Raw genomic sequence first — 20,624 nt, forward strand, 5'->3', positions numbered from 1 at the left:
AGAACGCTTTTTGGAGAATTGACACATTTTTCAAATAAAATCTTTCTAAACTCGTAAATATAACACTTTTGTTTGTCCAAATTGAATGCAAAATATAAATAAAAATAGTCACAGTACTTAGTCACTCGACACAAATAAAATTTTCAATCTGAAAACATCGAAAATGTTTCAATTCAATCTAAAAGTAAACTCGTAAATATAACACTTGTATACGCAAATCATATGCGAAATATAAATACTCACAACACTTCGTAACTCAACACAAATTAAATTTCAATAAGAAAAAATGCAAAATCTTTCAATTAGAACGCAAATCAGACTCATCCCGACGACCAATTATTACGCGAACGCGGCGCGAACTAATGAGTCAACAATTTCTCAGTACATGGGAAGAAATCGGTAACCCTGAATGGGCCTCTCGGGAATCCCCTTTATTCTCGCGATGTATTTGACTTTTCAAACGTTTCTGCCTGCAGAGCTTGCCCATAGATGTCAATACACGTATTAAAATTGAAAAAATAAATATATGACTCATATTAGGCGCAAAAACGGCGCAAAGAGTTTCGCTCGTCACGGGCGCACGAAAGTAGACACCCATGACGAGAACCACTCGTCAGTGGCTGTTGAAGGGTTATAGAAAAGATGTATGATAAATATACGAGGGTGGGTCAATAATTCCTTAGAAAAAAGCATTAAAACAGTTTTTATTTTTGTATTTGTTTTTATTTCTCAACATAATCTCCTTGGAGCTCAATACACTTAGTTAGACGTTTCTCAATTTTTTTTAAACCGTCAGAAAAATAAGTTTTCGGAAGGTCCTCAAAATAAGCATTTGTCCGATCGATGACTTCTTCATTTGAAAAAAAACGTTGTCCACTTAGCCATTTTTTTAAGTTTGGGAAAAGGAAAAAGTCACTGGGGGCTAAATCTGGCAAATACGGTGGGTGGTCGACCAATTCGAACTTCAATTCTTCAATTTTAGCCATTGATCGTAAACATGTGTGAACACGGGCATTGTCCTGATGAAAGAGGATTTTTTTCCTGTTTAAATGAGGCCGTTTTTCTTCAATTTTGTTTTTTAGCTGGTCCAATAAAGATGCATAATAATCCCCTGTTATTGTTTTTCCTTTTTCCAAATAGTCAACGAAAATAATTTCACGTGCATCCCAAAATACAGTAGCCATAACCTTACCAGCTGATTTTACGGTTTTCGCCTTCTTTGGACATGGTTTGCCTTCGCAATCCACTGCTTTGACTGTTCTTTCGTCTCGGGAGTATAGTGGTGTATCCATGTTTCATCTACAGTCACAAAGCGACTAAAAAATTCATCCGGATTGCGTTGCATGAGCGACAACAGGGCTTTAGAGGCCACCACCCTACTGCGTTTATTGTCGACTGTGAGCAAACGCGGCACCCATCTTGCAGAAATATTTTTCATGCCCAATTTGTCATGTAAAATAGAAATGACGCTACCTTTTGAGATCCCTGTAACCTCAATTATCTCACTCAACTTTAATCTTCGGTCACTTAACACCATATCGTGGATTTTATTGATCATTTCTGGTGTAGTCACCTCTACAGGACGTCCTGAGCGTGGTTCATCCTTTGTTGATGTACGACCACGTTTAAATTCATTTAACCAGTTATAAATAGTTGCAAGTGAAGGAGCAGATGTGCCGTGAACTAAATCCAACTCATTTTTTATTTCCTTTGCTGTTAACCCTTTTATATTAAAATGTTTAATAACAGCTCTAAACTCAATTTTCTCCATTTTTGTAAACAAGCAAATTTTTTTTTTAAATGTACGAGAAACGCACAACAACCCGACCAATCTGATTGAAACTTCGCAGCATACTGAATCGGTAGTGCCGCTGCTTGAAAACAAACCGCTTACAGTACTAGTCGCGCCACCTGTCGGCTTTTCTAAGGACTTATTGACCCACCCTCGTATATTAGATTCTTGTATATATAGTTGGGTTCTTTAAATTGAGAATTTGAAATATTGAGTCTTTTTTTTTTGGCATTTGGGGAAATTACGAACTCTCTTGGGGTAATTCCGAAATTATTCAAAAGTTGATTTTATTGCTTTTTGACCGAAGGTATACCTTTCTTTTTCGACCGTAATTACTCCTAACACAAGCTCTTGGGGTAATTCCGAAATTATTCAAAAGTTGATTTTATTGCTTTTTGACCGAAGGTATACCTTTCTTTTTCGACCGTAATTACTCCTAACACAAAATATCATCAATTTTGTTAATAGTATCCATAATCCCTGACTTTTGATGCTATTAGTTCGGAATTACCCCAAAAAAAGATAGTGGTTCTCAAAATTTCAGTTAAGTACTTGGGATTATAGGGATTGTGGAACGGGATGGAGCAGAGCAGGTTTATTCCCGGTCGTCACTACCAGTTTTGTTCCCGCCGGTGACAGATAATGAGAAAAAATATCCCGATATGACACAAGCACCTACCACCTTAAATCAATAAAATAAAGACGAGGAAAATCAAAGAAAGTGATAATTTTAAAAATCAATTTTTATTTGAGTCTACATTCTTATTTTACTACCTTGATAAAGATATCTTTTGTTTACTTACTGCTTTTTGCATAGCGAAATAAACTTTCTTCATACCCATACAATTAAATTAGCAACATTAAAAATGTTAAATCAAAGTCGGAACTTGTCTTTTTAATCATTTTCATCTACTTTTATGGCATAAACTTATAATTTATTCCTGCTAGCAAACCTAAACCTAAAACTAAAATGCGGGCTACACTGTTAAAAAAATACAACAGAATTGCTTAAGATATGGTCTGAAAGCCTCACATATACATAATAATGATCTATTGGTTTGGTACGCAATCAGTCAAAATAAATTCTATCTTTATCATTACATAAGTAATATTCTTTTTCATCAGCACTTTTTTTTGTATATCTAACTTCTTCACTATTAATGACTCTGGAACGTTGTCACTATCTTATCTTTTGGTTTGTCTGTTTTATCCGCTTAATTTTCTTTACCTTTACTTTTTTTGCCAACACCAGTACTCTTAGTTCAGAGAGAATTTGAATCGTTGTTGGTGAGTATCTTTTCGTCAGTTAAACTTTCACCATATTTCACATCTTTTGTTTTTTTTGTGACCTTGGTTCTTCCTTGTATATTTTTAAATCATCTTCAGAGTATTCATCCATCAATTCTTCAGAATCAAGATAATCTATAATATCAGAATCGCTATATTCGCTCATGATGTCGGATACACTAGTTATGCTGTTAAGTGAAGGCTGGCGTTACCGCACTTACCCAAGATTATAATAGGACGTGCTATAGCGTCTTATTAGGACGACACTAAATTTACTTACTTTAATATTAATTTAATTAAGTATATTATGTACATCTAAATTAGATATAATTTTAGTTTCTTTACAGATTGAGAATCACTGCCAATTACTATGAAAAAGTTAAGTGGGCTATTGCAGAATGAATATATATCGTAAAAGCAATCGCTTATTCAAATAACTTACCAGAATTCCGAGATATGTAAGTTAGGGTAATTACGAATCAGCAAAAATCGCGTGAAAAACACGTCTCTGAAAAAACTTGATGGTATGCACGCATTGTTGACACTAGCGACGACTGACGAGGCGAGCACAATGAATATGGCGTCTAGACTAAATGTTGCTAATAGGAAAATATCGCTGCGATTGGTAGAATTTTTGAACTTTCGGAATATACCCATATTCGGAATTACCCCAATGCACCTTATAGAATAGCCTTAAAATAATGAATTGTATATGTACTACTTTTTAAGATATTTAGGAAGGAGACAAATTCATATCGTGAAACAATTCATTATAACTCGCAATAACGCACGCAAATGGCAAGACATCACTATCCGAGAGCTAAAAAAAATGGTTTGGCTTAGTCCTTATTATGGCGTTAGTTTGGAAGAATACTATTGGCGACTATTGGTCCACGAATCCTAGGATATAGACCCCATATTTTTGAAAGTAGATGAGCTGCGAAAGATTCCAACAAATACTAAGATATCTCTACTTTTCTAACAATGATGAAATTCCGTTTAGAAGCGAAAACCGTCTTCTCAAAATTAAAACGTGATTGATTATTTTACCTAAAAATTTCAGGAAGGTTATAAACCGAATCAAAACCTTTCTCTAGACCACAGGCTCTCAGCCTTTTTCAGGTGGCGACAACATTTATAAAAGCCATGTGACTCGCGACCCCGATGGAATTGAAAAAGGCATTTCTAATAAGGTAATTAAAAAAGACAACGAAAATAGTTTTTTTTAGTAAAATTTTATTTAAAATTATGTTCAATAATTAATTTAATGCGATGGTTGAAATTGCATGTTATTAACTAGCCTCAAAATTCGCTGGTGAGTTTTTGTTAACGCCAACCTCATGTTATTCTCGACATTTAATTCATTTCTTTCTTTTGTTTTTAAACGAAGAAGACTTGAAAATCTTGTACTCGAAGATATGTAGACACAAATGGAACTAAAACTCGAAAGGCAAGCATCGTCACATTTGGGTATGAATGATGCATACCACACCAGAATCGTGTGAGCAATTTTTCATTAAACAAGTTACGTGCCGAGGAATCATTCTGCAAATCCAAGAATTCATCTTGTAATTCATCGGGAATGCTGGCTACATCAAGGGAAGCAGAGAATGGTTTTCGTGTCAGTGCTGTTTCTTCTTCTTTCAGCTCAGGGAAGTACCGCTGAAGTTCGTTTTCAAGGGATTCGGGATGCCCAGTAATCTCCTCCTTCAAACTTTCATTTATTTCACCTTCAGATTCATCTACCACACTGCAGAGTTTCTCAAACATGGCGATGTTTCCAAGATTTATTTTTCTACGCCAGTTTTGCAGCTTGGATAAAAATGCCCCGGGATTATCGTGAAATGCGATAATATTTGTTTCCTTTTCCTGATGTTTCAGGTTAAGCCTATTTTGCTGTACTGATAAATATCTGCTAGATATATGCTACTCTTTTCAACCAAGCTTTGTCGTTAGAGTATACCAAAAGGTCATGTTTCCCTTGTACCAGCAACAACTTGATTTCATCTTTCAATTCAAAGACACGATTCACAACATTTCCTTTCGACAACCAGCGTACTGCAGTGTAGAAATGAAGAACCTCGTGATCACAATCCATGTCTTTGCACAGTTCTTTTAACAGACGGGTGTTACGAGCTCAAGATTTGATGTAATTTACGATTTTTATCAGCGAATCAAGTACCTCTTGCAGAGGAGTTGGAAGAGTCTTACTGGCAAGGGCATACCGGTGAATCATGGTGCACCATCCATACAAACCCCACAGACATTTTTTCCACTTTCATCCTCCAGTCTCAAAAAACGTATTTATCTTCTCCATAATATCTTCACTTTTTGTGGTAGTTTCAAGTCCACTACAAAATAGGAACTCTTCTTTGATATCATCTGAATGTATATATTTCGCGAAGACAAGCAACTGAGCACACGAGCTTACGTCTTTTGATTCATCAACTTGAAAAGATAACAATGGTGAATCCTTGATTTCATTCAAAATCTGCTCTTACGTCTACGGATATGTCTGTTTTACGCCGCTGAATAGTATTATTAGACGGAGATATTCATTGCATCTTTACTTCACTGGAATCACCCCCGAGAATTTCACCATCTTGAGTGAGGTTTTTTTTGCTTGGCAATTTCCAATGCGACTTCATATGATGCTTGCACTAAATGCTGTGCTCGCTTGCTGAAAACTTCCTGTTCGATCAAGTCTGATGTTTGCAACTAATTTCATGCCGACGAAAGAACTCCAAATCCTTTTTAGGCTGCGCGCACACGGCAAAGCGAAGTTTCGGATTCATCCGCCAAACGACGTTTGCGTTTTGTTTGCGAGCCGATTGCGTTTTAAATGCGTGTCAAATGCGTCAATATTTCGACGATGCTGTCCAAGAGAAAACATGGTTTTCAAGGGGATTCATAAACTCCTTTTTTTGAAACTGCACCCTGCTGCGAGAGTATTTATCTTTCATTACAGTGGCGTACAAGGGTATATAAATCAGTACATAATATTGCATTATATCTACATTTATTTTCCCACTATTGCTTCTTTTGGAGCTGGACTGTTTTATATCGAAAGCGTTTTGAAAATTACCATCAAAAATACCATCATCATCAATACTATCGACCGAGGGTACTTGATGGAGTTTGAATTTAAATTCTAATTGATTTAAGTTTTGTACTATTATTATTTATTAATACAATAAAAAAAGATTATAAGTTAATACATGAAGAAAGGGTAAAAACCTTATTACCTAGATACCTACTAAGTAAAGGATTAAGTACAAAAACATAATATTTTGAATAATTTGAATATTTGCAGTATTCTAAAAACCTGTTGTAAATACTATTAATACATTCGGTAGGTAAGCTGTTTTACAAAATATAATAAAAAGTTGTGACACAGCACAGCTATGAGAAGAAGTATTTCACGAGAAGAAAGGCTCGCCATATCTATACGGTAAACTAAACTATTATTATTTATTTTGTAGTATGTACTTATTTAATTAATTTTTTTATTAGTTGACACTGTCATCTTCTATAGATACACTAAAATGGAAACGGGTACTAATAATAATATATTGAAGTGAGAATAATGAATACCCACCTACTACTATTGATAGGTATGTGCTTGTGTACTTGTATCGGTACAAGTATATTTATATTAATTATTGTTTTTTTGTTATAATATATTAGTTGCGATTAATTGACAATAAAATTTAGATAATTTATCTATTTAGCCGCTACAGTACCATATTATTCAATTACATATTCAAAAAAAGTTGGTAGTTATGAATTCAAAACACCTTTCATAAAAAATAGATTGAAATATTAGTAGGTACACTAACACAAAATTACCTGATATAGTCTCATTACAATAGCTATCTTTTTAATATGTAGCTATTGAATTCTAAGCAATAATATTCTATTGGAAATATGAACAGATTTTAAGGGGAGATATTTCAAATGTTTATGAATAATATGTTTTAAATGTTTATTTAATAAAAGATACAATAGGTATAATAATATATTACATTGTTCTAACAAATTATATACAAAAAACCTATAAAATATTTTAATTAAATTATATCTGTTTTCCCCATTGCATTAACGCCACTGTGAAATTCTTGATGACACTAATTAAGAAAGAAGGAAGATTTTTTTAATTTTTTCGGACTAAAGTAATAAATTATGTCATACAATATGTGCCTTATTGTCTTCGGCAAACTTGTAGCTATTATGGATATTAGTACTTTTTGTTTTCAGCTTAGTGTTATTATGTAAGAATTTATTTATTGCACTATCCGAAGAATTAAAAAAAACCTTTTTTTTGTCGCCAGTGGCGAACTAAGATAAATAAAATATAAAAATATAATATGTAAACATTACCTACATAATTATTAAGTATTTCTTTTTTACCATTTTACCTATATTTATTTTTTCCACTATTGCTTGATTTGGAATAGAATTCTGTTATATTATATCGAAAGCGTTTTTTAATTTGATGATATTTTCATAGTGTAGAAATTATTTTTAATGACTTTCATGCGGATTTTTGTTAGCTATACGCAAATGCAGACATAGTCTAAATAAGCATTAATCATTCAAGTGAATCTTTCTGGTTGCAAACAATTCATCATGACTTCGACAACAATAACAATACAGAACATGATAGAACAGAACAGCCATGTTTTCTCCAGGTGTTCTGTTTTGTCATGTTCTGTTTTGTCATGTTCTGTTTTGTCATGTTCTGTTTTGTCACTGTCCTGTTTTGTCATGGAACCGACTGAGATTTAACATTCTTCATATTATCATATATGACAATGTGCTAGGTGCAGATTGCGTAGGCTTAAACCTTTACATTATACCCAAGTTTTTAATGAAAAATACCCACTCATCCGGTCATGAGTTTGTCATTGGTAAATAAAATTTATTAGGCCTTTCTGAACATAATTATGTGGTTAATCAGTAATATTTCTTAATACGCGCCCCCATAAATTTCAGCTTTCAAAAGTTCGGTCCTGGCCTAAATGGGAAGATTTAAAAGAACATGTGGTAGGTAGGATGGCACGTATTGTATGACATAATTAATTACTCCATTGCTTCAGTGGCGTTCATGCAATGTAGAGCAACAGATATAATTTAATTAAAATATTTTATAGATTTTTCTGTAGCGGGTGAATAGATAAATTATCTAAATTTTGTTATCAATTAATCGCAAATAATATATTATAACACGAAAACAATAATTAATATAAATATACATGTACCTACACAAGTACACAGGAACATACCTATCGATAGTAGTAGGAAGGTATTCATTATTCTCACTTCAATATGTTATTATTGGCACCCGTTTCCATTTTAGTGTATCTATAGAAAATAAAAGTGTCAACTAATAAAAAAAAATAATTAAGGAAGTACATACTTACTACAAAATAAATAATAATGGTTTAGTTTACCTTATAGTTATGGCGAGCCTTCACGCTTAAAAACAGATTAAATTTAATAAAAATATTTTATAGATTCGATACCTACATAAAGATTCTACAATCATAAAAAGGAGGCATGATTCTATTAAAGATACATACTTATTTAATATCGAATATAACCAAATGCACACCTACTTGTATTCTTCCCAAAAGAATGGTGTTATTTTAAATATGTATTTCATAATAATATGAATAGGTAGGTGGGTAATTCAATACGTATCTATAGGTACTTATATAAATATTTTCGGTATAGGTATATAGGTATTCATCAAAAATTATTTAAATTTGCATATTACGAACTATACCTTAACATTGTTTATTCGTTTTTTTTATTTAGTGAGTAGTTACAGTTGGTGACATCCCTCATTAGTTAATATTATTAAACTCCCAACATATTGCACAACGAGAAAACTGTTGTTTACGAGAAATGACATTTTAATACGCTTACCTACCAAATGTATTAATCGTATTTACAACGGGTTTTTTTAGAAACACTGCAAATATTCAAATTATTCAAAATATTATGTTTTTATACTTCATCATTTACTTAGTAGGTATCTAGGTAATAAGGTTTTTACCCTTTCTTCGTGTATTAAGTTATAATCTTTTTTTATTGTAGCTAGAATTTGATGTCAATGTGTATTTGCCATTGGCGAGTGCGCAAAATGCTGAAAGGCAAAAGCCTGATCGCAAAAAAATACTCAAGTGGAATAGTACAAAACTTAAATTAATTAGAATTTAAATTCAAACTACATCAAGTACCCTCGGTTGATAGTATTAATCAGACAAAGTTTATGATGATACATACAAGGCTCAATAATAGGTAATTTTAAAAACGCTTTCGATATAAAATAGTCCAGTTCCAAAAGAAGCAATAGTGGGAAAATAAATGTAGGTACAGTGGCGAAGGGTGCAGATAAGCTGTTAAGGTCCGCCATAAATAGTGCACATTAACCTTTTTCAGTCAATTGTATATGTTCTTATTGAAATACGACTACAATTTACAGATGGTATTGGTTGGATTTTAAAAATCAATTAAGCCCTGTCTTACCAAACCATAATAATAGTATTGGTATATTTTAGGCGATATGACAAAATTGTGCACATTTTTTCATTCTTACTTATTTTTTTAACTTTAGATTAAAAATACGTATCACACATATTGTAAATTCATTTTTTTAATTCATCAAGCTATGCCTAAGCCAAACTGTAATAGATAAATTGTATTATCCTATCTATAAAATATCCAAATTTATGTTAGATTTCGTATTTTTTTTACTATTATATATTATGGCTTTCGGTCGATAGTATTGATGATGATGGTATATAATAGGCTCAACAATAGGTAATTTTCATAACGCTTTCGATATAAAACAGTCCAGCTCCAAAAGAAGCAATAGTGGGAAAATAAATGTAGGTATAATGCAATATTATGTACTGATTTTATATTGATTTATTTACCCTTGTATGCCATTGTAATGAAAGATAAATACTCTCGCAGCAGGGTGCAGTTTCAAAAAAAGGCGTTTATGAATCCCCTTGAAAACCGTGTTTTCTCTTGGACAGCATCGTCGAAATATTGACGCATTTGACACGCATTTAAAACGCAATCGGCTCGCAAACAAAACGCAAACGTCGTTTGGCGGATGAATCCGAAACTTCGCTTTGCCGTGTGCGCGCAGCCTTAGTGTGTTTTGAATGCTGAGTTTTTGTAGTTTGTTGAGAATGTTTGAGTGACGTTTGTTTGAGCTTTGAAAGTTTCGTTGACTCATGACTGAGAACAACTTTACACAATACGCATTGTGGCTTCTCTATTCCATTGCTAGTCAAGTTAGTAAAGCTGAATTTCAGATAATCATCTGAATATTTACATTTTTCCATTGCTGGGGAAAGAATAAACGAAATTTCTGAATAATTTTACGCCATGTAAATAATAATATAAAAAACTAAACGAGTTAAATGTGTAAATAATAATCACCACTGTCTGTTTAGTCACAAATAATCCACAAGAATACGATGCTTCCTGTATGAAGTGTTCAATAAGACTAAAAATATTCTGAAGATAGTCTGTTTATTTATAAGAGTCAGCCGACAATAACAAACACGCACAGGAATCACGTCACCGCTAAGGACAGGGCTGAATCGGAAGGCATTATCGATAACGATGAAAAATAAACGCACACGCCAACCGACCCTCCCGAACAACAAACCAATACTGCCCTGTTGATTAGTATGCATAAATTCGTTTGGTGGTCATCTGGACGTTTTATTGCTTACCTTCTCAGAAATTCTCGGTTCGGTTTCGAATGAATTGTCTCAAATAGAGACATTTCACCATTACTCTCAACCAGTGGCGGCCGGTGATTTTTTGGATTGTAATTTTTGAGGGTGCGCTGTAAACTTACCTTATTGAAAAATGAAATCAATTCGGCGTTGTTTTTGATTTGACAAAAGATTATTAACATTTGGGAAATTACCTGTATATTTTATATTTTTAATAAAACATGATGCGAGTTACTTAAATCTTTATTGGATTAGTTTTAAGAAACGATTGTATCTCTTATAGTAGATAAATACCTCTTACTTTTAACGGAAGCCATCTTATTCTATATAAGTACATTAGGTATATTTAGCAATTTGTACACTGTATGAATAATGATTATTATGAAACTGCACTTTGTGAAATAGTATTAAGATTTATTAGCTCATCACTAGAATTCATGTATTAATAATTTTCTATATTATAAATAACCGACATCATTTCGCGTTTAGTCAACACTGAAGGTAATGAAATATTCATTTTCCAGAAATGCGGTAGGTAGCAAAATTATTTTTATCGTCACTGATTTAAATTGGAGTACACATAAATCAATATATCTTACCGACATTGTATTTCTTACCGATTTTAAATTTATAAAATAATGAATTCTATTGTTTTTAGTTTTACAGGCATTTTACATACGAGATTGCTAAATATGATACTAAACATAATTTAACCGTGAACAGTAAGCTACAACGTCTATAAGAAAAAGCCATAATTCAAATCTGTAATTGCTCTCTACTCAGACGTCAGATGTCATTTTACCCGGTCGGCGCATGATATTCTGGAACTTACGCATGGTGAAAACTATTAGCACGGTTTAAGTTGTTTTTTAATGGCTTTAGTTCATACTAAGCTTTGGGTTTATTGTAAGTAAACTAAATAAATATATTGCCGGGGCGGGGCGCAAATGATTTCAGTGAGGATGACGTATACGGTGCATAGTGGACTGTATTATCGCCTATTGACAATATGGGCACATTGGTTTATGGTTTGCATTACAATAAGTGAGCGATAATATTAAAAACCTATGAAGAAAAAATATGATTTACGATGTTGAACGATGTTTCATAGCAACGCAAGCAGTGCAGTGCACTCGTATGATGTTAGACCAGCCGCCGCTGCTCTCAACACATGTTTCAACCAACTGTGACAGAATAGCGTACCTAGATTAAACTTATTTTAATTTAAAAAAAATATGAAATTATTCAAACTTCAAGACACCGTTAAAAATAAAAATTGCATTATAGTGAATATTTTTTTTAGTTGACTATAAGTTGGCGACTCCACAGAAAACCCGTCGCGACCCATAGGTCACCATATATAAATAAATAGTACAATTTTATGCTGACAACTATTATAATGGCGTTCGTTCGGGCTAAAAATTAGAATCTACGGCACAATTCGAAGAAATTGTGACATACCGCCAATACTGAAAAATATTCGCCTTCAAGTCCAGGAAACTATATTTCGACGAAAAGGGCATGTTCTCATTTAAATGTGAAAAACCAATAAGAAAAGAGACGTCCGAATGATTTCCATGATACTTCAGGAGGTGTAGTGAAAAAGGTTTTATGAATTGTGTTGATCTAGCTCTAGCAGATGAATATTTATCTTATAACCCCATATATATGAAATCATTAAAGTGGACCAAGAAAAGCTCTTTATATCCCATAAATTATGGCATCTTCAATGCTTTTCAAATTTAAAAAAAATTAAATGCAACAAACAATCTTCGCTTTCACGAGTTTTTATTAAAAGTCGCAGAGACCTGGCTTAAAGATGGATCTTCTGAACAAAGCACACCCCGTATCAGGCACACATGATTTGCAGAGAAATGCACCTTCTATTCCTAGCACGATGAGAATTCCCAGTTTAGACCCAAACGATAGACTATCTAGACTATATAATTAGTGAGAAAACAAAAAACTTAGACTTAATTGTTGTGTTTGTGCGAAACTAAAAATACGAAAACCAAGTGCAGTGCGTTCATGTGCAAACAATGCAAAATTCCGGTTGATGTTGGTAAATGTTTTCAAACATACCATACAAAGAAAAATGGTACTGTTCGGTTATCAGGAATACAGCGGAAAACAAATTTCGAAAATAGCCGATAAACTGGATTATTTGTTAGGTTAACCTAAACTAACCCAAACTAACAAATAATCCAGTATATCCGAACAGTACCAAATTATTGAATGTACAGATTTGATAAATTTTTCAACTTATTATATTAAAAGGCATATAAATTTATGCATAGTATCATGAAAAAGCTGTATAACTATATAAAGATTATGTGAATTTCGTAATATATTGAGTGTACACCTGATCCTCTTTTTGCACGGTTTCGAAATGACAGTTTAAAAAAAACTAAAAAGAATAAAAATAAGCATGTGTATATGTACGTATGGGCACCTTATCTTTTTTTACACTCTTTGGAAACACTTTTTACACTCTTGCAAAAAGAAGATCGTGTGTATATCATTATTGGGAGCTTATTTTGACTGGGTGAGTGTCTTTTTCACATTTTTATTCATGATTTACAGTTGTACTTTTACTTCTGTGAAGCATCTCCATCTCACATGCAAATATTTTATGATATTGTAAATAAACAGTAAAGTCACATCACATACTTTCTTTTCCTCTATAAATTATTTTGATGTAAAAACTTTTATTTTATTGGTACCCACTTGCGGTTGACGCAATCCATTCTAATTTCGTGCCCGCAGCAGTGAATAATTTTTAAGGAACTTCCCCGTATACAACGTGTTAATGGAAATTTTAAAAGTCGATTTAGCATAGGTTCTGGCCGTTTGTGATGCACGAAAATTATAAGAGTGGTAGATATTGATATGAAGAATTTTTTGTTATTAAAATGTAAAAAACCCTGAAAAGTGCCTTTGGCCCATTTTCATACTGGGCGCCTCGATTGTCTTTTCATTTGCTAGTTTGTGTTTTAACATTCGATCTTTCTCATTTTGCTGTAAGTAAGGGTAAGTAAAATAGTGACCATGCCACTATTTTATTAAGCACCTCACCATTGCCCATAAAACCTTTTTTCATGTTATGTGAACATATTGTGTGTATTGTAAATAAGTAAATTTTAATTACAAAGCACCTCTTTCTGTTAACATATTATTGTATCTCAAGTACTGTGAAAAACTTGGACTTGTTCTGGTCCAGAAACTATGATTATTACTCGGTTGAATAATTGTGTTTTTTTTTTTTTCTTCTCAACTTTAGAGGAAGCAAGTTCCGGGCGCGGAAATCGCCGTGGAAATGGTCGCCAAGTCGCAGAGGTTCACGTGCGGACGAAGCCACCGAACATGAACACAAAAAAGGGTCAGTGATTCTATTCCAAGCATACTGGTTAGGTTATGTCACATTGCCTCACGATTAAGAATTAATCACCAACATTGCATTTCATTTTATTGTATTATTTTTACTATTATAATATAATTTTTGCAATTTTCTAAAAATAGTTTGGTTTCCGATTCAATTTCTTTCAGATAAATATCAGTGGTGACGACTATGAATGGTTCATCCATTGAATTAGTGGGAATCTCACTGTGAATTAATTTTATGAATTTTAGTAAGTAATTCGATGTGAATCTTGAATAAACCAAACTGTTTGTATAAACAGGGTTTTTCTGTACATTGTTACTTTGGCCCAAAACTGGTTTTCCTATTATTGTTTTCATGTTTTTATATATCATCGTTATATGCCTTTGAAATCAGCCATGTGTATTTTTTTTAAACTTTACAGGAGAGGCTAAAAACAATGCGTATTACTATGCCTGTCGCCTACGTTAAAATATTTCTAAAGCAATTCCAGAATACATTTTACCATTATCATTATATTTTTTCCTTGGTATAGAGGAATTATTATAAAATTTTTGGTGCAAAAAACCTGTGAAATTTATGAACATAGCCGATCTTGAAAGCGCAACTGTAATAGCTTACTGGCCCCTGAAAACTAAGAAGAACTGATACATACTAAAAGCCAGATTAAAAAATGATGTTATTAAAACTTTAATCCACAATACTGTTGAATACAAACACCAAGGCTAAAAATCAGGGCAAAAGACTTCAAAATCAGGTGCTTCCTGCGACTGGGGTACTAGGGATTGATAACAAGGATGATCGGTCGGTGCTGCACGAAACAATAATTGATTATCTAGCATATAGATGGTTCATTAGCGCTAAATTAGGTGCAATGAGTTTTTTTATGTCAGTTTTTGTTTTATTGCTATAGGGACCAGCGGGACCCCGATTAAACTGATATCTAATTACTTCAAGATATTGACGAAGCCTAACTGGTGTCTGTACCAGTATCGGGTAGACATAGTGCCCGAAGAAGACAGAACCTTTGTCCGCAAATCCCTCTTGAGGGATCATGGCAAGACGTTTGGAGGGTAAGTTTTACTTTACATTTAAACTCTTCTATATCGATAATAATAAAGCAAATCACACATCTGCGTGGGAAGGTTCTCTTTAGCCTCATGATTTTTATTGTAATAAGTGAACACAAAATCATATTGACTTATTCAACTTGTTGCAGTCGAAGATGAATTTACATGTGCGAGCTGGCTACAGCCCTACAAACCTATTCTAAAGAGCCAAAAATGGAACTATGGATGCCATTTTGAAAACATCATTCAAATGTCAGATTCTGTCCAGTTGCGAGTCTTTATTGGGTAGTTTACGACTGTGGCTCCCCTATCCATTCTTTGGATAAGTTTGTAGGTCTATAAAGCGGTCGATCAGCTTGAATGCAAGTCGACTGTATAGGATTTGATTTTTTGCATGTGTCTTATTACGGTGATGAGTGTGTGGCACGTGTCTGCTTTTTCACTCATGTGTATCTGGGCCTAACTGTGGAACCAGAAAACTCGGTTGCAGCTTTTTATTCATCTTATTGTCTTTTGTTATATTGTATTTGTAATCTTCGATCTGATGAATTGTATGCAATGGCCTAGAATGGCCTATATCCTAATAGTGATTTAAATTAATGTAGCAAGCACCACTAATAGCAACCAAAGTCTAACTTGTCAGCGTATTTCTTATTTGAATGAACACTATGTTTACAACAGTGCAAATTTTTAGGTTTATCTTCGACGGAACTGTGTTATTCACTCCACACCGATTGGAGGCAGATCCATTGGTCCTACACTCGAAAAGACGTGAGGACGATATGACTATGAAGCTAACAATCAAGGTACGAACATCGCTATTTGAATGACCAGTTTTTTTTTTAATCTTATGTGACAAAAAACAAGACACTTAGTACTGACCGACAGTCCAATGTTTCAAACCAATATAAACAAATTCACAAAGACGTGTATAGTGAAGACATCGTGTGGCTGGTGGGTTTGATTCTGCATTCAAGTGGAAAGGGTTAATGCGATGGATGAGCTTGTTTATCACCACAAAGTTTATCCAATTGTGGTGTTATCGATGAAAGTATTACTTGGAGCTCTTTTTCCACTAGTAAACGGGATCGATATTTTGATAGGCTAAGATAGAAAATCCTGTTTCAAATATATTGTGCATTTCGCTTGAACCAAAATTGATCTATAGTTTCGGATTAAAAATTTTCTCAATGGAAATATCGCACGGTAATTCTATTAATTGTTTGGTTTCGAAAGTTATCAATCCAAATGCATCATGTTGGTCATTAAGGCCATTGGACCCGTTTTTTCCTGTCTTCTCAGAATCGTGGAAATGGCAAGGACGTTTAACACGAATTGACGCATAATAAACACTTTATTTATTTAAAATCTAATAAATAATATTCAAATAACACTTTTTGTGTCATTAAAATTTTCTGATTCGCTTTAATTTTTAAAATAAATGACAAATAGTCGGTCCTGTTTTCGAAATTGGCCAAAACGACTGTCACGCCACAGTGAATTTTTGAACTTAATAATAGTTTTGCAGGTATATATTGTATGAAAGAAATGGGTAAAACAATACATTTCATTGATTAACTCACCTACTTTTTTTAATTTCAGAAAAATAAAGATTTTAAAGCCATTTTAGTTTGAGTATACATCAGCCAATTTTGAATGATTTTTTCTCACAAAATAATATATACTGCACAATAAAAATATTTTTTTATTATAATATAACATTTCCGTAATACCATAAATAATAATTAACAATGAAAAAATAAATAAAACCCTATAAATTCGGTACAATTAGTGACGCTATATTACCAAAACACGTCGTACGTTTTCATGTATTTATCCTATTTTCAGACAATTTAGATATATAATTATTTTGCAAAATTAACAAAAAGAGACCATTTGATCGATTAATCCATATAGTTTTTCAAATTTCTCATTTCTAACCTTAGTAGGCTTGTGAATTTCAACAGGTGAGGACAACTTTTTTTTCCAAAATTTTATCTGTCACAAACAGTATTTTAACTCATAGAAATAGACCAGGTGTTATAATTTGTGTTGACAAATCAAACATCATAAAATACCAGTGAATGTCAAACTGAGAAAAATGTAGTTATATTATATTATTTATTATCTTGTAATACAAATGGTTGCAGCATGTGAGATATTGTAAGATAATTGAATCTTATAACCACGATGGCTACAAAGAAGTCCTAAAGGTATTCGTTCGGTGCAACATTTATAAAAAAAAATATTTTGGACTTGAGCAGTTTAGATAAAATATAGGTGGACTTTAATTATTTTGATAAATACCTACTTGGTTGGGCTTAATACAGTTTTTATGTACCTGGGTCGCCATGTTTTGTTATTTTCAAAGGGACGTATCCAGGAGTATGTTTATTGGCATTATCAATAGAAACAAAATAATATTATTTTTCAAGGTCTATTTATTATCGATCTTAAGTGGTTTATGTCACAAATAGTAAATTTGTAGAAAATTTAAAGTAAAATACGTTTTCGAATGCGGCCACTGAAACATGTGTCATAATTTTCCTAATCGTCAAAATAATAATAAAATAAGTGTTTTGGGGCACAAAATCACGTATATGTTTTATGATGTATGTATTTTTCAGATGGTTTGTGGTAAAATCTTTTTTTTTCATACTGCCACAATTCAACTATTCATAATTAATTGTTTGTTAAATTTTTCATTGTGCACTTTGACTTAATAGGTAGGTGATAAAGTTTTTACCTTACTTTATTGTATTAATTTATTGTTAAGTGAGAATTAGCTGCTTTCGTTGTCAGTGTATATTTGAGGAGTGCGCATCCTGACGATGTCGAAAGGCGAAACCAGGATCGCATAAAACGACTCAAATGAAATAGTACAAAACTTTTAGAATTTAATATATTTAATGCCGAGTTGAATTGAATGGAATCACCTTAGGCATTTATTAGTAATTATTTAACTCAAGTAAAACATATATTGAGGTAAGAACCTATTTCATTGAATAATAAAAACAATATTACTCTTCACATCACAAGTGACAAGATTTATATGAATTGTGTATTGCCTGAACTCCTTGATCAGACTAACATGGTCAATGGATATAAGAAACCCTCAATATAATAATTATCAAGTTAACAAATAATAATATCAATTATCAATTAAGAGGACATTCTACAGAATTGGCCTTGAGAATTGAAAATATGATTTTTTAACATGTGGTCCATAATATCTGGTCTACTAGTTAATATAAAAAGGTCTTGTCAAAGTTGTTTGTGTTAATAAATTTGCTCTGTGACTGATCCGACTCATATTTCACATTTATTTCATCAGGGCTGTCGAAGACATAAATCATAATATATATTTATAATTTTAAATTTTTATTTATAATATATATTATTTAAGTTTTGTGCATCTAATGCCGGGTCCACACTGGCAACAAGTTAATTTGCTGGCAACCTCGTTAGATTTTACGATAATTATTGTAAAATTTCTTAAGCAATTATGGTAAGTATCGTAAAATTTAATGAGGTTGCCAGCAACTTGTTGCCAGTGTGGAAATGGCTTAATATCCACTGTGGTTCACGTAGTGGCATGGACCTGGGGTTAGCTAATGCAGGAAGTCAACACCCATGATAGAATTTTTTCCAGTTATGGTTGCATTATATTCCAAAACTCTTCTGTAAAAATCGTTTCCGAGTTTATAAATGGAAATTTCTCGGTGTACATAGTAAACAAACCTACGAATAAAAAAAGACAAAAAGGAACATACTGATTCATCGCAGTAAAATCTGGTAATCAAATTCGCCATTTTGAAAAGCGACGATTTTGCGTAAACAAATATCACGTGGTCTGTACGTGTGCGGCAAACTTCGAATGTGTTTGTAATTTTGTGCAAAGTGCGAATGTAATGTTTTCAAATAATTGATATGGATTAATTATACCATCGTATTATTTTCTCGAAATCATAAACATACTATAATAGTATTTGAGTATCAACCTATGTTCAATTTGAATTGGGTTATAATAATAATATACCCGTATATATATCAATAGTATGTTTGCTACAAAATCCACCCAAGTTATCAGTACGTACTTGCACAGGTTTGATTAAAAACCATGATGAAATTAACATTTAAAAAATATGAATGCTTAATATTATTTTGACAGCCCTGTTTTCTGATCAGCTTCATCTCACAGGTGTTCATAAAATAATAATAATTCTCCACACAGCAGAAATTATCAGTAATAATAATAATATTTCTTGAAATAATTATCAGTAATAATAATAATATTTCTTGAAATAAAATCTCCTATGATTAGTGATTTTTGCAAAAAGATCAATTTAAATTGACCGGGCTCTTCAGCAGGCCCTTAATACCTATCAATAGAAAAGAAAATAAAATTATAAAAAAAAACAATTTATAATAGTTATTCTAATACATTGCATACCGTTAAACCAATACACTAATTAAGGAACCAATTATTAATTTTCTATACACTAATGTTCCGAAATCCTCCGCGGCGACCAAAACGTACTGAAATACGTACGAATTTGAACCTAAATATGATAGGTTCAAGAAAAGGTGTCACTTCACAAATTCAGCATATCAATAATATGAGGTTCTTATTTAGAGGTCTACTATTTTTATTCTTATAATTTATTCTACCAACTTCAAAAATGTTTATAAAATTTGTTAGGAAAAAAATATTATTAATTCAACACTTTTAAAACCTCTGATTTCGTATCTACTAAATGAGAAGCTGAAGCAAAGTGATTTTTGTTTTTTTACATTTGATTCTTGCAAATAAACCCATAAGCCTTAACAAATGGATTCTTTAACCATGCGAACTTTGAAATCAAATTTTCAGTAAAAAGATTATTGTTGGATTCAATTTAAAAGAGGAAAGCATATTTTATATCATATCTTTTATTTTGTCTGTATCAGCGAATGGATTTGTGAACCTTACATTGGTCTATTTATGCCACTCAACTTTTCTAAAATTAATTTTCAACTACCATGGCAAGTTTAACAATAAAGTTATTGCTAAATTTTAATAAAAATTAATAAAAAAATATTGCTCTTGTGGTTTTCAAAAAGAATCTTATTTAAGCGGAGCATCCTTTGAATCACTTTTGCACGAGATTGCACTTCACAATAGTATTTACGGTAGTAAGGTGTATTTAGTTGCCACAATATCTTCACACAACTTTCCAAATTATCTTTTAAAACTTTTAATGGCCTGTTTTGATGTAATTTGTAACTTTTGTAATAACAATTTGAAAAATATTGTCAAGGTTCCTCACTCATATTTTTTTGACACATTG

At 32.4% G+C, this 20,624-nt stretch overlaps 1 protein-coding gene across 1 annotated transcript in view; it reads left to right on the forward strand.

Moving 5' to 3' along the window:
- Positions 1-20,624, forward strand: part of aub (piwi like RNA-mediated gene silencing protein aubergine) — a 51,331-nt gene that overhangs the window by 9,966 nt on the left and 20,741 nt on the right. The window contains exons 3-5 of the mRNA XM_085960326.1: positions 14,126-14,224; positions 15,138-15,297; positions 15,989-16,100. Coding sequence (XP_085816452.1) covers positions 14,126-14,224; positions 15,138-15,297; positions 15,989-16,100 — 371 coding nt within the window. The remainder of the gene's footprint in view (positions 1-14,125; positions 14,225-15,137; positions 15,298-15,988; positions 16,101-20,624) is intronic.

This window comes from Rhyacophila brunnea, unplaced genomic scaffold (genome assembly GCF_057557595.1).
Source record: "Rhyacophila brunnea isolate RB1 unplaced genomic scaffold, BYU_Rbru_1.0 scaffold_11, whole genome shotgun sequence".
NCBI lineage: Eukaryota > Metazoa > Arthropoda > Insecta > Trichoptera > Rhyacophilidae > Rhyacophila > Rhyacophila brunnea.